At 39.0% G+C, this 16,352-nt stretch overlaps 1 protein-coding gene across 1 annotated transcript in view; it reads left to right on the top strand.

Moving 5' to 3' along the window:
• LOC149777187 (telomerase-binding protein EST1A-like) overlaps positions 1 to 16,352 on the top strand; it is a 134,248-nt gene that overhangs the window by 86,723 nt on the left and 31,173 nt on the right. The window contains exons 7-10 of the mRNA XM_089942555.1: positions 330 to 408; positions 3,320 to 3,430; positions 12,268 to 12,459; positions 12,909 to 12,970. Of these exons, the coding sequence (XP_089798681.1) occupies positions 330 to 408; positions 3,320 to 3,430; positions 12,268 to 12,459; positions 12,909 to 12,970 (444 nt within the window). The remainder of the gene's footprint in view (positions 1 to 329; positions 409 to 3,319; positions 3,431 to 12,267; positions 12,460 to 12,908; positions 12,971 to 16,352) is intronic.

Here is a 16,352-nt window from a genome sequence, read left to right as displayed (position 1 = left end):
AGAAAAATCTTTTATTGGTTATCTTAGTTTAGTTTTCTGAACCATGCTCCATTTGTAACAGAACAGCTGATCAGGGTCTTACATATGAAATCATGCAGGGAAAAAATTGAATGTGTTTTTAATAACACTTCCATACCATTTTAGCATATTACACCTATTAATATTTAAAATAAATTTTGTATGTAGTAGCATCACATAACATTAGCTGCATTACCTGTCACAACATAGCTGTCAGGCATTGTTATGACTTTTCACATATGATGAAGAATTAAAGTGGATGATTTTGAAGTGTAATGGCTTAGAAACAATCATTTTCTTTTTTTCTACAGTTGGTATACAAAAGCTCAACAGATTGCCCCGAAGAATGGCCGACCTTACAACCAGCTTGCTATCCTGGCACTCTATACTGTAAGCCTAAAAAATATGCGAATTGAACAAACAGCTAAAACTATAAAAAGACATCTTTGTCCCTGTGCTTGTTGAAAATTAGTTGGAAATTGTATTCAACCTACTTTCTGTATCTGTATGTCATTAATTACCTCACCAGCATTAGCATTGAAGACATATATAGCACTTCTTCAGCAGTGACAGCAGTGACAAAAATGTTTCAGTTTTTAGTTAAAGTCTTTGCAGATCAGATATAGTGGGGAATGCATGAATGTATATGTAATCTCCACCTATTTTCCATAATAAACATTGATGCAGATTATAGTGTTTCAGTTGGACATATTTAAAAGTTGTGACAATCAACAGTTAATATGAAAATATTTCAGATACTATCAATATTATTATTAACATCATTGCATGTTACATTCAGTAGAACACTTATGATCTCACAGCTCAGTTAAACTAAAACATAGAAACAGAATGTTAATAAATATTTAGAAATCCACAATAATAGTATATAGTGCATGCCTTGAAGGTGACATGAGGATGATGGAGATGGTGGGATGAGGGTTTGGTGATCATAAAACATAAAGCTGAGTAAAAGTCAGAAAAATACATTTCATAGAATGCTTGGCTGTATTCCATATGGGGAAGTAATCAGAAATCGTAAGGACCATTTTCTTATTTTGAGGTCCCATACTTGTAACACCAAAGGGGTCAAATCAAGAATTTGCACAAGATTGTTGGGAGATTTCACTTCAGATCATTATGCTTTTCAGTGACTCCTTTTTCTGTATGTAACCAACAAAAATAGCCATTTTTAAATAAACTTTCACGTTCCTATTGAATGTTTTTTTAATAAATACAATTAAGTACCTAAATCCAAGAGCATGATAAACAAATACAAACAAGTACCTAAATCCAGGAGCATGATAAACAAATACAGACAAGTACCTAAATCCAAGAGCATGATAAACAAGTACAAACAAGTACCTAAATTCAAGAGCATGATAAACAAATACAAACAAGTACCTAAATCCAGGAGCATGATAAACAAATACAAACAAGTAACTAAATCCAGGAGCATGATAAACAAATACAAAGTACCTAAATCCAAGAGCATGATAAACAAGTACACACAAGTACCTAAATCCAAGAGCATGATAAACAAGTACAAACAAGTACCTAAATCCAAGAGCATGATAAACAAATACAAACAAGTACCTAAATCCAGGAGCATGATAAACAAATACAAACAAGTACCTAAATCCAGGAGCATGATAAACAAGTACCTACATCCAAGAGTATGATAAACAAATACAAACAACTACCTAAATCCAAGAGCATGATAAACAAATACAAAACAACTACCTAAATCCAAGAGCATGATAAACAAGTACAATCAAGTACCTAAATCCAAGAGCATGATAAACAAGTACAAACAAGTACCTAAAATCCAAGAGCACGATAAACAAATACAAACAACTACCTAAATCCAGGAGCATGATAAACAAATACAAACAACTACCTAAATACAAGTACCTAAATCCAGGAGCATGATAAACAAGTACCTAAATCCAAGAGAGCATAATAGCATCATGCTGTCACAGCTGTATTCATAATAAAGTCTGATCACATTCATAAAATGTGACAGCAGTTCATGTGATTACAAAATCAAAATTCTAAGTAAAATTGTAGAATTCTACTTTCATACTGGACATGGTACTTAAAAGGAATCACTGCTGCCCACTCAATACTGTCTTGTCCTTCAAAACCTAAGTTTTCAGACTGGATTATTCCTGTTAGTTGGATATTTGATTTTATTAATGTTTTATAGTGATGGTAACATACCTCTAAAGAGTTTATGCTGGTCAGCTGATTTTTTACCTTTACTTTAAGGATATCTAATGTAATCAAAATTCTGTAGTAAAATGGAAATAAGGTAAAATGTAATTAAACAGAAACAAGTGTAACTAGTGTTACTTACAATCTGGTAAAAGGAGTTCAATAAAACTGGTGCTTGACACATTATTGTTAATCACTTTGTCGCATATTTACATTGAATGCTATTAGTATTGTCAAGATCATTGAAGAACTTGACTGTATATACCATGCAAATGTTATGTTCCTTGGATCATACTGATAACTGAGCATCATGGCATTACTGCACAGGTGTGTATATTTAAAGGAACGACACTTGTCAGATCCGGTTTTGCTAGATTTGAGATACTAAAACAGAAGGATTATCCTCTTGTACAAGGTTTGTCACACATATAAAGTTTGGTAGTACTTTTCTTTTTAGTACTTTATTCTTTCCTTCAGAAATAAATTTCCAGTACATAAAGAAGTAAATTATGAAGTTCCCAAATAATGCCTGTCAGTCTGAAAATTTAAAAAATTAAAAGTTTAGTCTTGTTTTAGATTTTTGGGGTGAGTGTTTCTGTATCGCTTTATCAGTGTTTACACAAATGCAGATGTGATTGATTGATAGATACTTGCTGTAAAAATGAATGAAACTAGGTGTTCAAAGATAGGCAGATGAATGTGAGATATTCCTGATCATGTTAAAAAAACAAGTGCAGTTTATTTGCATAAATTGGAATGCATACAAATAAGCTCATACCTGTAATAAATTAGAAATTCAACAAATTAGGAACATTTTGGTATACCATATATTCTTGCTTATGAGTCCAACTGCAAACTGCACATAATGTGCTAGCAGATCTGGGTCCATGCAGTTTATTATACGTAAAGAGTAGAACAGATAACATAGATCCTGATCTGCTGGTGCATTATACTACGGCAGATCAGGGTCTTTTTTGTTTGGCATTTTTCTTCATATGTATGTGAGTATATACAGTAGATATTATGTCAGTTTTTCCTTCGATATACCAGTGTATACACTTGTTTTGTTTCCTGGTTTGAATTTCAGCGACGTAAACTGGATGCAGTATATTACTACATGAGAAGTTTGGCAGCCAGCAATCCTTTCCTTACAGCCAGGGAGAGCCTGATGTCACTTTTTGATGAGGCCGGGAAGAAGGTATAGGACCCATTAGGACTGTTTTAAATGTTATTGTCACTTTTTGATGAGGCCAGCAAGAAGGTATAGGACCCATTAGGATTGTTTTCAATGTTATTGTCACTTTTTGATGAGGCTGGGAAGAAGGTATAAGACCCATTAGGATTGTTTTCAATGTTATTGTCACTTTTTGATGAGGCTGGGAAGAAGGTATAAGACCCATTAGGATTGTTTTCAATGTTATTGTCACTTTTTGATGAGACTGGGAAGAAAGTATAGGACCCATTAGGATTGTTTTCAATGTTATTGTCACTTTTTGATGAGGCCGGGAAGAAAGTATAAGACCCATTAGGATTGTTTTCAATGTTATTGTCACTTTTGGATGAGGCTGGGAAGAAAGTATAAGACCCATTAGGATTGTTTTCAATGTTATTGTCACTTTTTGATGAGGCCGGGAAGAAAGTATAAGACCCATTAGGATTGTTTTCAATGTTATTGTCACTTTTGGATGAGGCTGGGAAGAAGGTATAAGACCCATTAGGATTGTTTTCAATGTTATTGTCACTTTTTGATGAGGCCGGGAAGAAAGTATAAGACCCATTAGGATTGTTTTGAATGTTATTGTCACTTTTTGATGAGGCTGGGAAGAAGGTATAAGACCCATTAGGATTGTTTTCAATGTTATTGTCACTTTTTGATGAGGCTGGGAAGAAGGTATTGGACCCATTAGGATTGTTTTCAATGTTATTGTCACTTTTTGATGAGGCTGGGAAGAAGGTATTGGACCCATTAGGATTGTTTTCAATGTTATTGTCACTTTTTGATGAGGCTGGGAAGAAGGTATTGGACCCATTAGGATTGTTTTCAATGTTATTGTCACTTTTTGATGAGGCTGGGAAGAAGGTATAAGACCCATTAGGATTGTTTTGAATGTTATTGTCACTTTTTGATGAGGCTGGGAAGAAGGTATAAGACCCATTAGGATTGTTTTCAATGTTATTGTCACTTTTTGATGAGGCCGGGAAGAAAGTATAAGACCCATTAGGATTGTTTTCAATGTTATTGTCACTTTTGGATGAGGCTGGGAAGACAGTATAAGACCCATTAGGATTGTTTTGAATGTTATTGTCACTTTTTGATGAGGCCGGGAAGAAAGTATAAGACCCATTAGGATTGTTTTCAATGTTATTGTCACTTTTGGATGAGGCTGGGAAGAAGGTATAAGACCCATTAGGATTGTTTTCAATGTTATTGTCACTTTTTGATGAGGCCGGGAAGAAAGTATAAGACCCATTAGGATTGTTTTCAGCGTTATTGTCACTTTTGGATGAGGCTGGGAAGAAGGCATTGGACCCATTAGGATTGTTTTCAATGTTATTGTCACTTTTTGATGAGGCTGGGAAGAAGGTATAAGACCCATTAGGATTGTTTTCAATGTTATTGTCACTTTTGGATGAGGCTGGGAAGAAGGTATTGGACCCATTAGGATTGTTTTCAATGTTATTGTCACTTTTGGATGAGGCTGGGAAGAAGGTATAAGACCCATTAGGATTGTTTTCAATGTTATTGTCACTTTTTGATGAGGCTGGGAAGAAGGTATAAGACCCATTAGGATTGTTTTCAATGTTATTGTCACTTTTGGATGAGGCTGGGAAGAAGGCATTGGACCCATTAGGATTGTTTTCAATGTTATTGTCACTTTTGGATGAGGCTGGGAAGAAGGTATAAGACCCATTAGGATTGTTTTGAATGTTATTGTCACTTTTTGATGAGGCCGGGAAGAAAGTATAAGACCCATTAGGATTGTTTTCAATGTTATTGTCACTTTTGGATGAGGCTGGGAAGAAGGTATAAGACCCATTAGGATTGTTTTCAATGTTATTGTCACTTTTTGATGAGGCCGGGAAGAAAGTATAGGACCCATTAGGATTGTTTTCAATGTTATTGTCACTTTTTGATGAGGCTGGGAAGAAGGTATTGGACCCATTAGGATTGTTTTCAATGTTATTGTCACTTTTTGATGAGGCTGGGAAGAAGGTATAAGACCCATTAGGATTGTTTTGAATGTTATTGTCACTTTTTGATGAGGCCGGGAAGAAAGTATAGGACCCATTAGGATTGTTTTGAATGTTATTGTCACTTTTTGATGAGGCTGGGAAGAAGGTATTGGACCCATTAGGATTGTTTTCAATGTTATTGTCACTTTTGGATGAGGTTGGGAAGAAGGTATGGGACCCATTAGGATTGTTTTCAATGTTATTGTCACTTTTGGATGAGGTTGGGAAGAAGGTATGGGACCCATTAGGATTGTTTTCAATGTTATTGTCACTTTTGGATGAGGCTGGGAAGCAATTATAGGACCCATTAGGATTCTTTTCAATGTTATTGTCACTTTTTGATGAGACTGGGAAGAAAGTATAGGACCCATTAGGATTGTTTTCGATGTTATTGTCTCTTCTGCCAAGTATAGATGTGACATAAAGAGCATTTTCCTGACAATGTTTTTTTGTTTTCATATTTGTCAACACTAAAGTTTAATTTCTTCAGATATGTTTCTCAAGCAAAACATGTCAGTTATCCCAAATCCATCAGCTACAATGTCTGCACCATGGCTAAATTTAAAACAAATGAAATCACATTTATTGTCTAGGAATGTTCTGTAATCGGAACTTCTATGGACTTTACATGGCATTGCCACACATTTTTCCTATAAATCCAATGAAAATATTGGTATGCTTTTCTGTGCCATTTTTTCAGACAGCTGCTTAGTCACAACATTTACATTTGGACAAAGGAAGACATGCTACATAAGTTATCTTTTGTATGAAGTACAATTTAAAACTTTACTTCTGTCTAAACAAAAGGGTCCATTTCTGGTTCTTATTGATGAATCTCTTTACAAAAAGTGCTGGAGTGTGTTGGCATCCGTTAGTCTCGAGAGACGATGGAACTGCGCCCATGAGAGATGTCCCGGTTGGTGGTTGTGCAGCGTCTGCTGTAGCTAAGTAGTCCAATGCAGGAGTGACAGTCCCTGCTGCACTTGCTGCACTTGAAGGTTGTGTCAAGTGTTGGTTGAAGCTGCTTCTTCTTCCTCTGCGATCGTCTTTCATCAGCTAGCAAGCATTGCTTGTCCTCTCTGGCTTTCAGACCAGTGATCAGAGAATGTCGCCAGCTTGATCTGTCTAGAGCGAGCTCTTCCCAGGTGTTGACATCAATATCAAGGGCTTTCATGTCGTGCTTACAAACATCCTTGAAGCAGAGATGTGGCCGTCCGATCGACCTTTTGCCAGAGGCAAGTTCCGAATAAAGAATGTCTTTGGGGATCTGTCCGTCATCCATCCGACGTACATGGCCCATCCATCTGATGCAGCGTTGGCAGAGGAGTGTCATCATGCTGGGAATCTTGGCACGCTTGAGCACCTCGTTGTTTGTTACTCAATCGCTCCAGGTGATCCCGAGTATGCGTCGGAGGCATCGCATGTGAAAGGCGCTCAGTCTTCTCTTTTGTGAGGCGTACAGAGTCCAGGTTTCACTGGCATACATGAGAGTGCTTAGCACGCATGCACGGTACATGGTGATCTTAGTGTTCATGGTCAGCATGCTGTTGTTCCATACTCTCTGCGACAACCTGGAGAGAGTTGTTGATGCCTTTCCGATCTGCTTGTTGAGCTCAGCATTGAGCGAGAGGTTGTTGGTGATGGTAGAGCCGAGATAAATGAACTGACTCACCACCTCAAGTTCGTAGTTGTTGATGATGATGCTTGGGGGGTCCACGTCCTGAACCATCACATTTGTTTTCTTTAGGCTTATGGTTAACCCAAACTCATCACATGCTTTAGCAAAGCGGGCCATCAGGCGCTGAAACTCAGCTTCTGTGTGGGGGGCTAGAACAGCATCGTCTGTGAAGAGCATGTCCCTGATGGTTACTTCACGCACTTTGCTCTTTGCCTTCAGTCGTGCCAGGTTGAACAGTCTGCCGTCTGGTCGTGTGTGCAGGTAAATCCCTTCTGTGGACGTCCCAAAGGCGTGCTTGAGCAGGACTGTGAAGAAGATGCCGAAGAGCGTGGGGGCAAGGACACAGCCCTGTTTAACTCCACTGCGGATGTCAAAGGGGTCGGATGTTGAGCCATCATACTGCACTGTGCCTTTCATGTCATTGTGGAAGGACTGGATCATGCTTAGCAGCTTTGGAGGGCAACCAATTTTCGCCAGGATTGTGAAGAGTCCGTCTCTGCTGACCAGATCGAATGCCTTGGTGAGGTCTATAAAGGCCAGGAAGAGGGGTCTGTGTTGTTCTCTGCATTTTTCCTGCAGTTGCCTGACAGAGAAGATCATGTCGATTGTGGACCTCTCTGCGCGGAACCCGCACTGCGACTCTGGGTAAACTCTGTCAGCAAGCATCTGCAGTCTGTTCAGGATGACGCGTACGAAAATTTTACCCACGATGCTGAGAAGTGATATGCCCCGTAGTTGTTGCAGTCACTTCTGTCGCCCTTGTTCTTGTACAGGGTTATGATGTTAGCATCTCTCATGTCCTGAGGCACTGCCCCCTCGTCCCAGCACTGGCAGAGGAGGTTGTGCAGGTGTGTGAGAAGCACGCTACATCCACACTTGAGTTCTGCTGTGATGCCATCTTTCCCTGGGGCTTTACCTAGGGACAGTTTCTCTAAGGCCTTCTTTAGTTCGTCTACAGTAGGTTTCTCGTCCAGTTCGGCCATTGGAGGGAGGTTTTCAATGGCGTTGAGGGCATCATTGTTCACATGGTTCTCTTTGGAGTACAGTTCAGAGTAGTATTCCACCCAATGCTCCATCTGCTTGCCCTTGTTGTGGATGGTATCGCCTGTGGCAGACTTCAGTGGTGCTGTCAGTTTCTTCGTGGGACCCATTGCTTTCTTTATGCCATCGTACATGCCTCTGATGTTTCCAATATCTGCTGCTGACTGGATACTCTGACAGAGCTGAAGCCAGTATTCATTGGCACACTGCCGTGCTAATCTCTGCACTTTGCTTCTGGTAGACCTGTATGCCTGTAGTGTCTTCTGACAGGGGGATCGCTTGTATTGCAGGTGAGCACTGCGACGCTCTTCTATGGCTGGCATGAGTGAGGCAGAGTTAGCCTCAAACCAGTCATTGTTCTTTGATTGCTTCTTACCAAAGATCCATGTGGCTGTGCTGTATACAGTCTCTCTGATGTAATCCCATCTTTCTTTGGCACTGCGGTTGGGGGGTTCTGAGTCAAACGTCTTGAAAAGAGCATATGTGAATTCCTCAGCCTTGTCTGGATATGATGTCTTGCTCACATCAATGCGTGGTTGACCCTCTTGCCTAGAGTGGTGGATCTTCTTTGGCTGAAGCTTCATTTTGCAGCACACCAGTGAGTGGTCGGTGTCGCAGTCAGCACTTTGGAAGGTACGGGTAAGAAGAAGCACACCCTTCATGGCTGACCATCTTGTAATGATCAAGTCCAGCTGGTGCCAGTGTTTAGACCGGGGATGCCTCTAAGACACTTTGTGCTGTGGCTTTGTCTGAAAGAATGTATTGGTGATGCTGAGTTCGTGGTACAAGCACATCTCTAGAAGGCGCTGCCCATTCTCATTCATCTTCCCAACGCCAAACTTGCCAAGACAGGAGGGCCAAGAGTCATGATTGGCACCCACCCTAGCATTGAAGTCGCTCAGCAAAATCAATTTTGTCGATGAGCGAGTTTAACTCATCATAAAACTCATCCTTGGTATCTGTGGCGGATCTTAGTGTGGGAGCGTATACACTGGTCAGGTTGACAGGCCCGTTTGTGGTGTGGAGGTGGAGGGACAGCAGTCTTTCATTTCCTTGTTGGCAGGGTTCTATCATTCCCAGCAGAGTGTTCCTGACAGCGAATCCAACACCAAACTCTCTGGCTTCATCTGCGCTCTTTCCTTGCCAGAAGAATGTGTAGTTCTTTTCTCTGAGGGACCCAGAATCTGGTAGTCTTGTTTCCTTTAGTGAGGCGATGTCGACCTGGAGCCTTGCAAGTTCGTCATTGATGACTGAAGTCTTACAAACATCACTGATTGTCTGGAGATCACCTGAAAGCCCAGTCAGCATGGTCCGGACATTCCAGGTACCTAGCTTGAGCACTGAAGTCTTCTTTTTTATTTTTATTTTGTTATTTCTTGGTGCATTAGTTGCAGTTCACTTGTCAGGTACTCGCGTACCTTAAGCCTTACGCACCCAGCAAGGCAGGCGAACTGTGGCGGGACAGCACCTTATTGGCTGGGGGCTGCCCAGTTTGAGGTGGGTGGTAGCTGTCCAGTGAAACATGTTGGTCTCTCCCACCGTTAGAAGCAACCCCTGGCGTCTGGCTCTATGCCAGTGGAGTGGTGACTTATAACCGGTAAACTGCTGCTTCCCGTGCTGTGTCATCACTATGGAGCAAAGCTGGAGTGTCCTTTCCAGGGCGCAAGCCTGGGCAGGGTGATATGGAGAATCAACTGTTGCCTATGCAGCTGATCCCCCCTCTCCACGCAGCTGATGGATCCAAAATAAAGGACAAACCGATACGTCATGGCACCAGCTGCGTCGCAGGAGTTGCTGAGATGACACTGAAATCAATGCCAAGTCGCCTTAGGGACTCTGACTCCGGATTTTCTGTTGGGGTTTACTCCCTTAGCCTTTTCCCTAAGAGGGTATAGTCACAAGGCAGCGAAGGTTTGAAATCAGAGTTTACCTTCTCCTAGATGGGTGACCACCCAAGGTTAACGAGCCCCATCTGCCCGAAGCATCTGGTTTTGAGGTGCCAGAAGCTCGCCTGTCATCCCTTCTCCAGTCAATTTAAACAGGTTCTGCCACTCATGAAGGCCTGGAGCTGGATTTGGTTGTCAGAGGCTCTATCAGACGCAAGTCATTGGGAGATTTCCAAGGGAAGTGGGTGCTTATCTCCCACAACCGCCCCCGGCGATGACAACCCTTGAATCCCTACAAAAAGTGCTGAAGTAACAAATAGACATTCATCTTGGATACTGGGACATTGAACACAAAAAAGATAATTACCAGATACTTGGGATCACAGCTTGCAGGACATGCTACTTTTAAGATGTAGCCAGAAATTTCCAAACAGTAACTTTGAACCACATTATAGCATGTGACATGATTCAAATTAGCGTTGATGGACCAGTAGTTACCTAGAAGCCAAATAGAGCATGATTTTGGACATTCACTGATAAATATTGGATCCTGTTTACTGCATATCATGTATAATGCTCTCAGATCAGGTGGAGTAGTTTCAAAATGGGGCATTTCTTCATTATTAAACAGTTTGTGTTGTTTTAAGATTCCCCGAGTAGGAGGGATAACTACATGAAAGTTTCAGGATCATTCCTGATGGTTCTAAAATTTGTTGGACATTGATGTTCAGAAAATGTCCTTGTATGTCATCAAGTCCTACACAGATATGGGGATCTGTAGAACAGTGTGTGAAACCAAACTTACTCAAAAGAAGTAATAAAACCTACTTACAGATCCGCCAGTTTAGTGCAGTAGTGAAAGGCATGCTCATTTGTGCAAAATTTGAGTCTCTTTGTTCAGTTACATCAGTATTACAGTCCTTCTTGTCCAAATTTCAGTAGACAGGCCAGGAGTCCATTTTTAGCATCTGGTTTGTATGCGGTCATTAAATGCATGATAAGAAATTTATTAGAATGAGGAATACAGATAGGGTAGCTTCAGCTGAAGGTTTGCCTAGCATAGACTTAGATGAGAAGGAAATTAATGTCGGTTGTAATAAAACCGGCACTGGCAGTGGAACAGAAGCTCAGAAATGTTCATGCAACTGACAAAGAAGTTATGGATTATAGACCACAATGCAAAGCCATTGAAGGACAGTTTGATGAAGATTGTATTGATATGCTCTGTGGTTAAAATTCTGTAGTCACTAAATCAAATGCTTGGAGATAATTGATGTGCTTTGAGATTTAAATATTTATTGCAGTCAAGAGATTCACAGAAAATGGAGCTGAACAAATCAGTGAGGTTTTTGAGAGTTTCACAGTAATTTGTTCTAGTAATTTTTTCCGGTTTTTGATTTTCACAAGGATAGACTGTGTAAATCATATGTTGAATCTTAAGTATGAAAAGTTGATTCAGAGTGTTAATTTCCTGTTAGTACAATCTCATGGTTAAGCCACAGTTGAGCAGTGGTTTTCAGCCAACAAGGAAATAGAATGTGACAATATTGTTGGGTTATCTGATTTTTTTAAGCTTTCAGACACATTCAGAATTCATGGAAGAGATGATATTGGCTCAACAAGGATATTTCCAATTTTATGTCCAGTGTTGACATATCCAAGCAATGCTTATTCACCTTCTTTCCAAAATGGAACGTATGGCTCTTTACATGGCTAAAGTCACATAAGTTTGATCCCTTGTCTTCCACCTCAATGAAGCAGTTATCATACACGAGTTCCTTTAGCACTTCTTATGGTAAAAACAAGGCAAATATCTTTTTAAGTTTTGAGAGGGCTCGATTTATGAGGTAATGGCTGTACTCCTTCCATTCTAATTAGGTTCATATTATTGAAGAAAATTCTTTTGTGATTGTAATTGGTTCCTCTGATTGTTGCATGTATACACCGGAAACTTTGAGACTTGATTGATATTTTGATCTGGAGAATAACAATTGCTGTCAAAAGTAGGTCACAGTGACCGACCTTTTAGGTAAGGTTAGAACTATGTTAAAGTTAGCATTAGTGTTAGGTATGAAACAGTAGCAGTGCAAGAGATTTACCAAATGTCTATGGAGTTTTATTCAGGCTCAGACCCGTGTCACATTTCTTTTTACAAACTTAATACTTGTTTTCTCTGTGTATTTTGCTCCTCTTCAGGTCTTGGCTGTTGAGAAGAAGAGGTTGGAGGAAAAGCTGAAGCAGCAGCAGCAGAAAGCAAAACGGTCAAAAGGGAACCGCCAGCATAGTGGTCCCCGTGTGGAAATCTGGATCCATACAGATGGCACCACCCAAGAAGATGAGGTGGGTGATAATGAAGAAGAAGACCTCAGCAAGCTGGATGCAGTAGAGGTAATTGTTTAGATAAATAGAATCCATTTTGGCATTGGCACTGAGGCAAGGAGATCCCTGGCAAAAGGTTATTTTCAACTGTGCATGTTTATTCTAGTATGGATGTTTGGCAAATCCCAAGGGCATCATTGTTTTTATGTAAGAAATATTTTTCATTTGTGAGGCTCTGCCAGGTTGAAGATGTATAACATAACTCCATGGCTGTGTTTTGATGATGCCAACCCTTACATTACTTTATCCACACAAAAATTGTTTATAAGTCTGTGAAAATATGTTGCCTACATTTATTATTAAACATAATTAAAGATATTTAGTGTTTAATAGTAGTCTTTCTCTTGTAGTTCCTTAATGGTGGAAGAGTTAAGCATTCACAGACAAGATATCATGTTCCTCAGAACCATTTTTGAATTTATTTTTGTTTCTCAAAACTTTTTAATTATCCATTTCAGCTGAACAAGAGATTTGTTCTGAGTTTTCTCAATGTCCATGGAAAGCTGTTTATGAAAATTGGGTAAGATTGCCAGATACATTTTCTATTTAACCAATTCTTCAGCTTGATATAGTGCATGTGGTGTTAAAAGTGCTTTTAGTCCAACATACCCCCCAAATACAAACAAACAAAAATGAATTCTTTGTTTAATTGTATCTCTACTGGTCATAGACCATAAGAGCTTTTGTGATGGTCTTTTGTCCAGAGTCCAGTGTCTGGCATTTGTTAGCATAAGATTGTTATTGCTGCTTCTCCAAAAGTACTGGGAAATTGCAATGAAGCTTTACAAACATATCCAGCCCAAGGTCTATTGGTCTTGAATGTAAGAAAAGTGATTCTCAGACATTCAATATGGCTACCATGGCAGCAATTTACTCCTTTTGATCATGACTGAAATATTGTTAAAGCTAAATTAAAAATCCAAATCACACACATACACACACACACACACACACCTCTTGAACATACAGTGACAAGGAGTTTTCGCTAAAAGACTTGTGACGTCCATCTGGTCCTAATTAAAAATGTGACCCGTTATTCATGCCTATCTAACAACAGTATTTCTTAGGTTTCTTGTTTTCTTCCTGAACAGATGGTCATATCTGCATAGATTTTCACTAAAAGACTTCTGATGATGTCTAGTTGGTCCAAAAAAAAAAATGGTGGCAATCTGACATCCATTGTTTCTGCCATGGCATCCTTCTTGAAAATGTTGTTATCTCTATTTCTCCAGACTGGGCAGTCATATCCACAAGGTTTCTTAATGAAAAGAGGTTATTTTGGTTCTAAATGAAACTAGCATCCATCAAACATGTCCTCTGACATCCAGTATGACTGCCATGTCAGTCATAATGAAAATCTTATCACTACTCATCCTGGATGATGGTCAGATCTATTTTCAGTATGGGACAACCTATGAAGTCACTACTCATTCTGAATGAATGGATGGATGTAACTACATGGGGTTTTCACAAAAGACTTGTGATGTCTCTTTATTACAGAATGCAAATGGTAGCAATCTGCTATCAAAAGACTTGAGATGTCTCTTTATTACAGTTGTTTTTGTTGTTGTAGGGTTTAACGCCATTTTTCAGCACACGATAGGCTATACATGGCGGCCAGTATTAATGGTGGAGGAAGAACCAGGGAAAACCCTGGAAAAAACCACTGACCCCCAAGAAGCTACTGGCAAGCTTTCTCACATACCCACATTAGCCAAATCCGAGACTCGAACCCACACAGACAGAGGTGAGATGGCAGTGATCTGTAACAGAGCGCTTTAGACCACTTGGCCACTCGGGACCCCACTTTATTACAGAATGCAAAGGGTACCAATCTGCTATCAAAAGACTTGTGATGTCTCTTTATTATAGAATGCAAAGGGTACCAATCTGCTATCAAAAGACTTGTGATGTCTCTTTATTACAGAATGCAAATGGTACAAATCTGCTATCAAAAGACTTGTGATGTCTCTTTATTACAGAATGCAAAAAAATGAATGTGATCTGCTCCTAAATATGGCTGAAAAATCTTGTTACTGTTTTCACTAAAAGACTTTTTAGGACTTTTTGCTCCCAAATATGGCTGAGAAATCTTCTTATTGTTTTCACCAAAAGACTTTTTAGGACTTTTTGGTCCTTAATATGGCTGAAAAATCTTGTTATTATTTTCACCAAAACACTTTTTAGGACTTTTTGGTCCTAATTGAAAATGATGCAAGGCAGACATAGAATATTGATGCTATAGTGATCATATTGAAATCTTGTTTTAGCTTCTTCTCCTGTATGTGTATAGTGTGAACATGTTAACTCAGACATAAGATAAACTTTTAATTTAACATGTCTTTATTGTGAAAATTTTGTTAAGTTAAAATACAATCCAAGAAAACTATCACATACCTTTGTGTGTTATGTCATGAATGTTTTTCATTATCCATGGCAATTATTTTCTTGAAAGTAATATGGGACACAATAAACTATTCCACAGTTGTTATTCTGTAGTTGTTATTCTATAGTAATCTTGTTATTCTATATTTGTTATTCTATAGTTGTATTCTATAATTATTATTCTATAGTTGTTATTCTTTGTACAGTGTGAGCCTGCTATAGCGTTCTCCTTTATAACATGAATTTGGATATAACACAGTCATGGTGTGGCTTCCGAAATTTCATATACATGTATTTTTCTTGTACACAGAAACAAACAAAAAAATCTTCCTTAAAAGTACGAATAAAAACTTAAAAAGTTTATTATCATTTTGGGGAAGAGATCGCATATGAGGAATACAAGATGATTGTGGTGTGGCTCCAGAAATTGTATATATATTTTTCATGTACACGAAAAAGTAGTTTTTTCTTCTAAAAAGTACGAAAAATAATGCATAAAAAGTTTATTCTTGGATCGCGTAGGTCTTCGCCAGTGTCGCAAACTTGGACGTTTTTCCTTATTGGCGGCAAAATATACCATGTGGCGATTTTTTTTATTGGCAACATAGTTGACTATTTGAACTTTTATATACAACCATTGGTTTGGAATGCAGAAATTCAGAGGCCCCATGAAAGGAAGCCACAAACTGGATATAAAATGCACTGAAATTTATCTGTTGTTACATAAACAAATTCTTTGTCCATATTGACAAACCATCTAAACAGTGCATTGTTATATCATAATCCGCTTTTCCTGACACCTAGCATGAGTTCTGTATGTTGTGTTTTTTTGTTGTTGACATTTCTGATAACGGAGATCAACCGGACCAGGCATTATCTCGTAATCTAGCTTTCATAGGATTTTTGGCTGCTTGCTAGTAATTAATATATTTACAAAGACTGATATCTGTATGTGGATGGTAAGTAAAATTCCTCTTCTTTTAACTCAGAATTAAATCCTTAAGAACATTCACATTTTCTGTAGTAATACCTGTCATCAGACCAGAACACTCACAGTTTCTGTAATAATCCCTGTCATCAGAACACTCACATTTTCTGTAATAATCCCTGTCATCAGACCAGAATACTCATAGCTTCTGTAATAATCCCTGTCATCAGACCAGAACACTCACATTTTCTGTAATAATCCCTGTCATCAGACCAGAACACTCACAGTTTCTGCAATAATCCCTGTCAGCAGACCAGAACACTCACATTTTCTGTAATAATCCCTGTCATCAGACCAGAACACTCATATTTTCTGTAATAATCTGTCATCAAACCAGAACACTCATATTTTCTGTAATCATCCCTGTCATCAGACCAGAATACTCACATTTTCTGTAATAATCCCTGTCATCAGACCAGAACACCTGCGTCTCTATCATCCATTGACCCTTTGTTAATTTTCAGATGCATGCGTGTAAGGCAGCATCAAGCTGCTACCACAGATTTTTTTAAAATAAAAAATAAAAAAA

Source organism: Sinohyriopsis cumingii, chromosome 18, assembly GCF_028554795.1.
Source record: "Sinohyriopsis cumingii isolate HCF-2022 chromosome 18, ASM2855479v2, whole genome shotgun sequence".
NCBI lineage: Eukaryota > Metazoa > Mollusca > Bivalvia > Unionida > Unionidae > Sinohyriopsis > Sinohyriopsis cumingii.
Note: the sequence above shows the minus strand (reverse complement) of the source record. Positions and strands in the feature narration are given on the sequence as shown.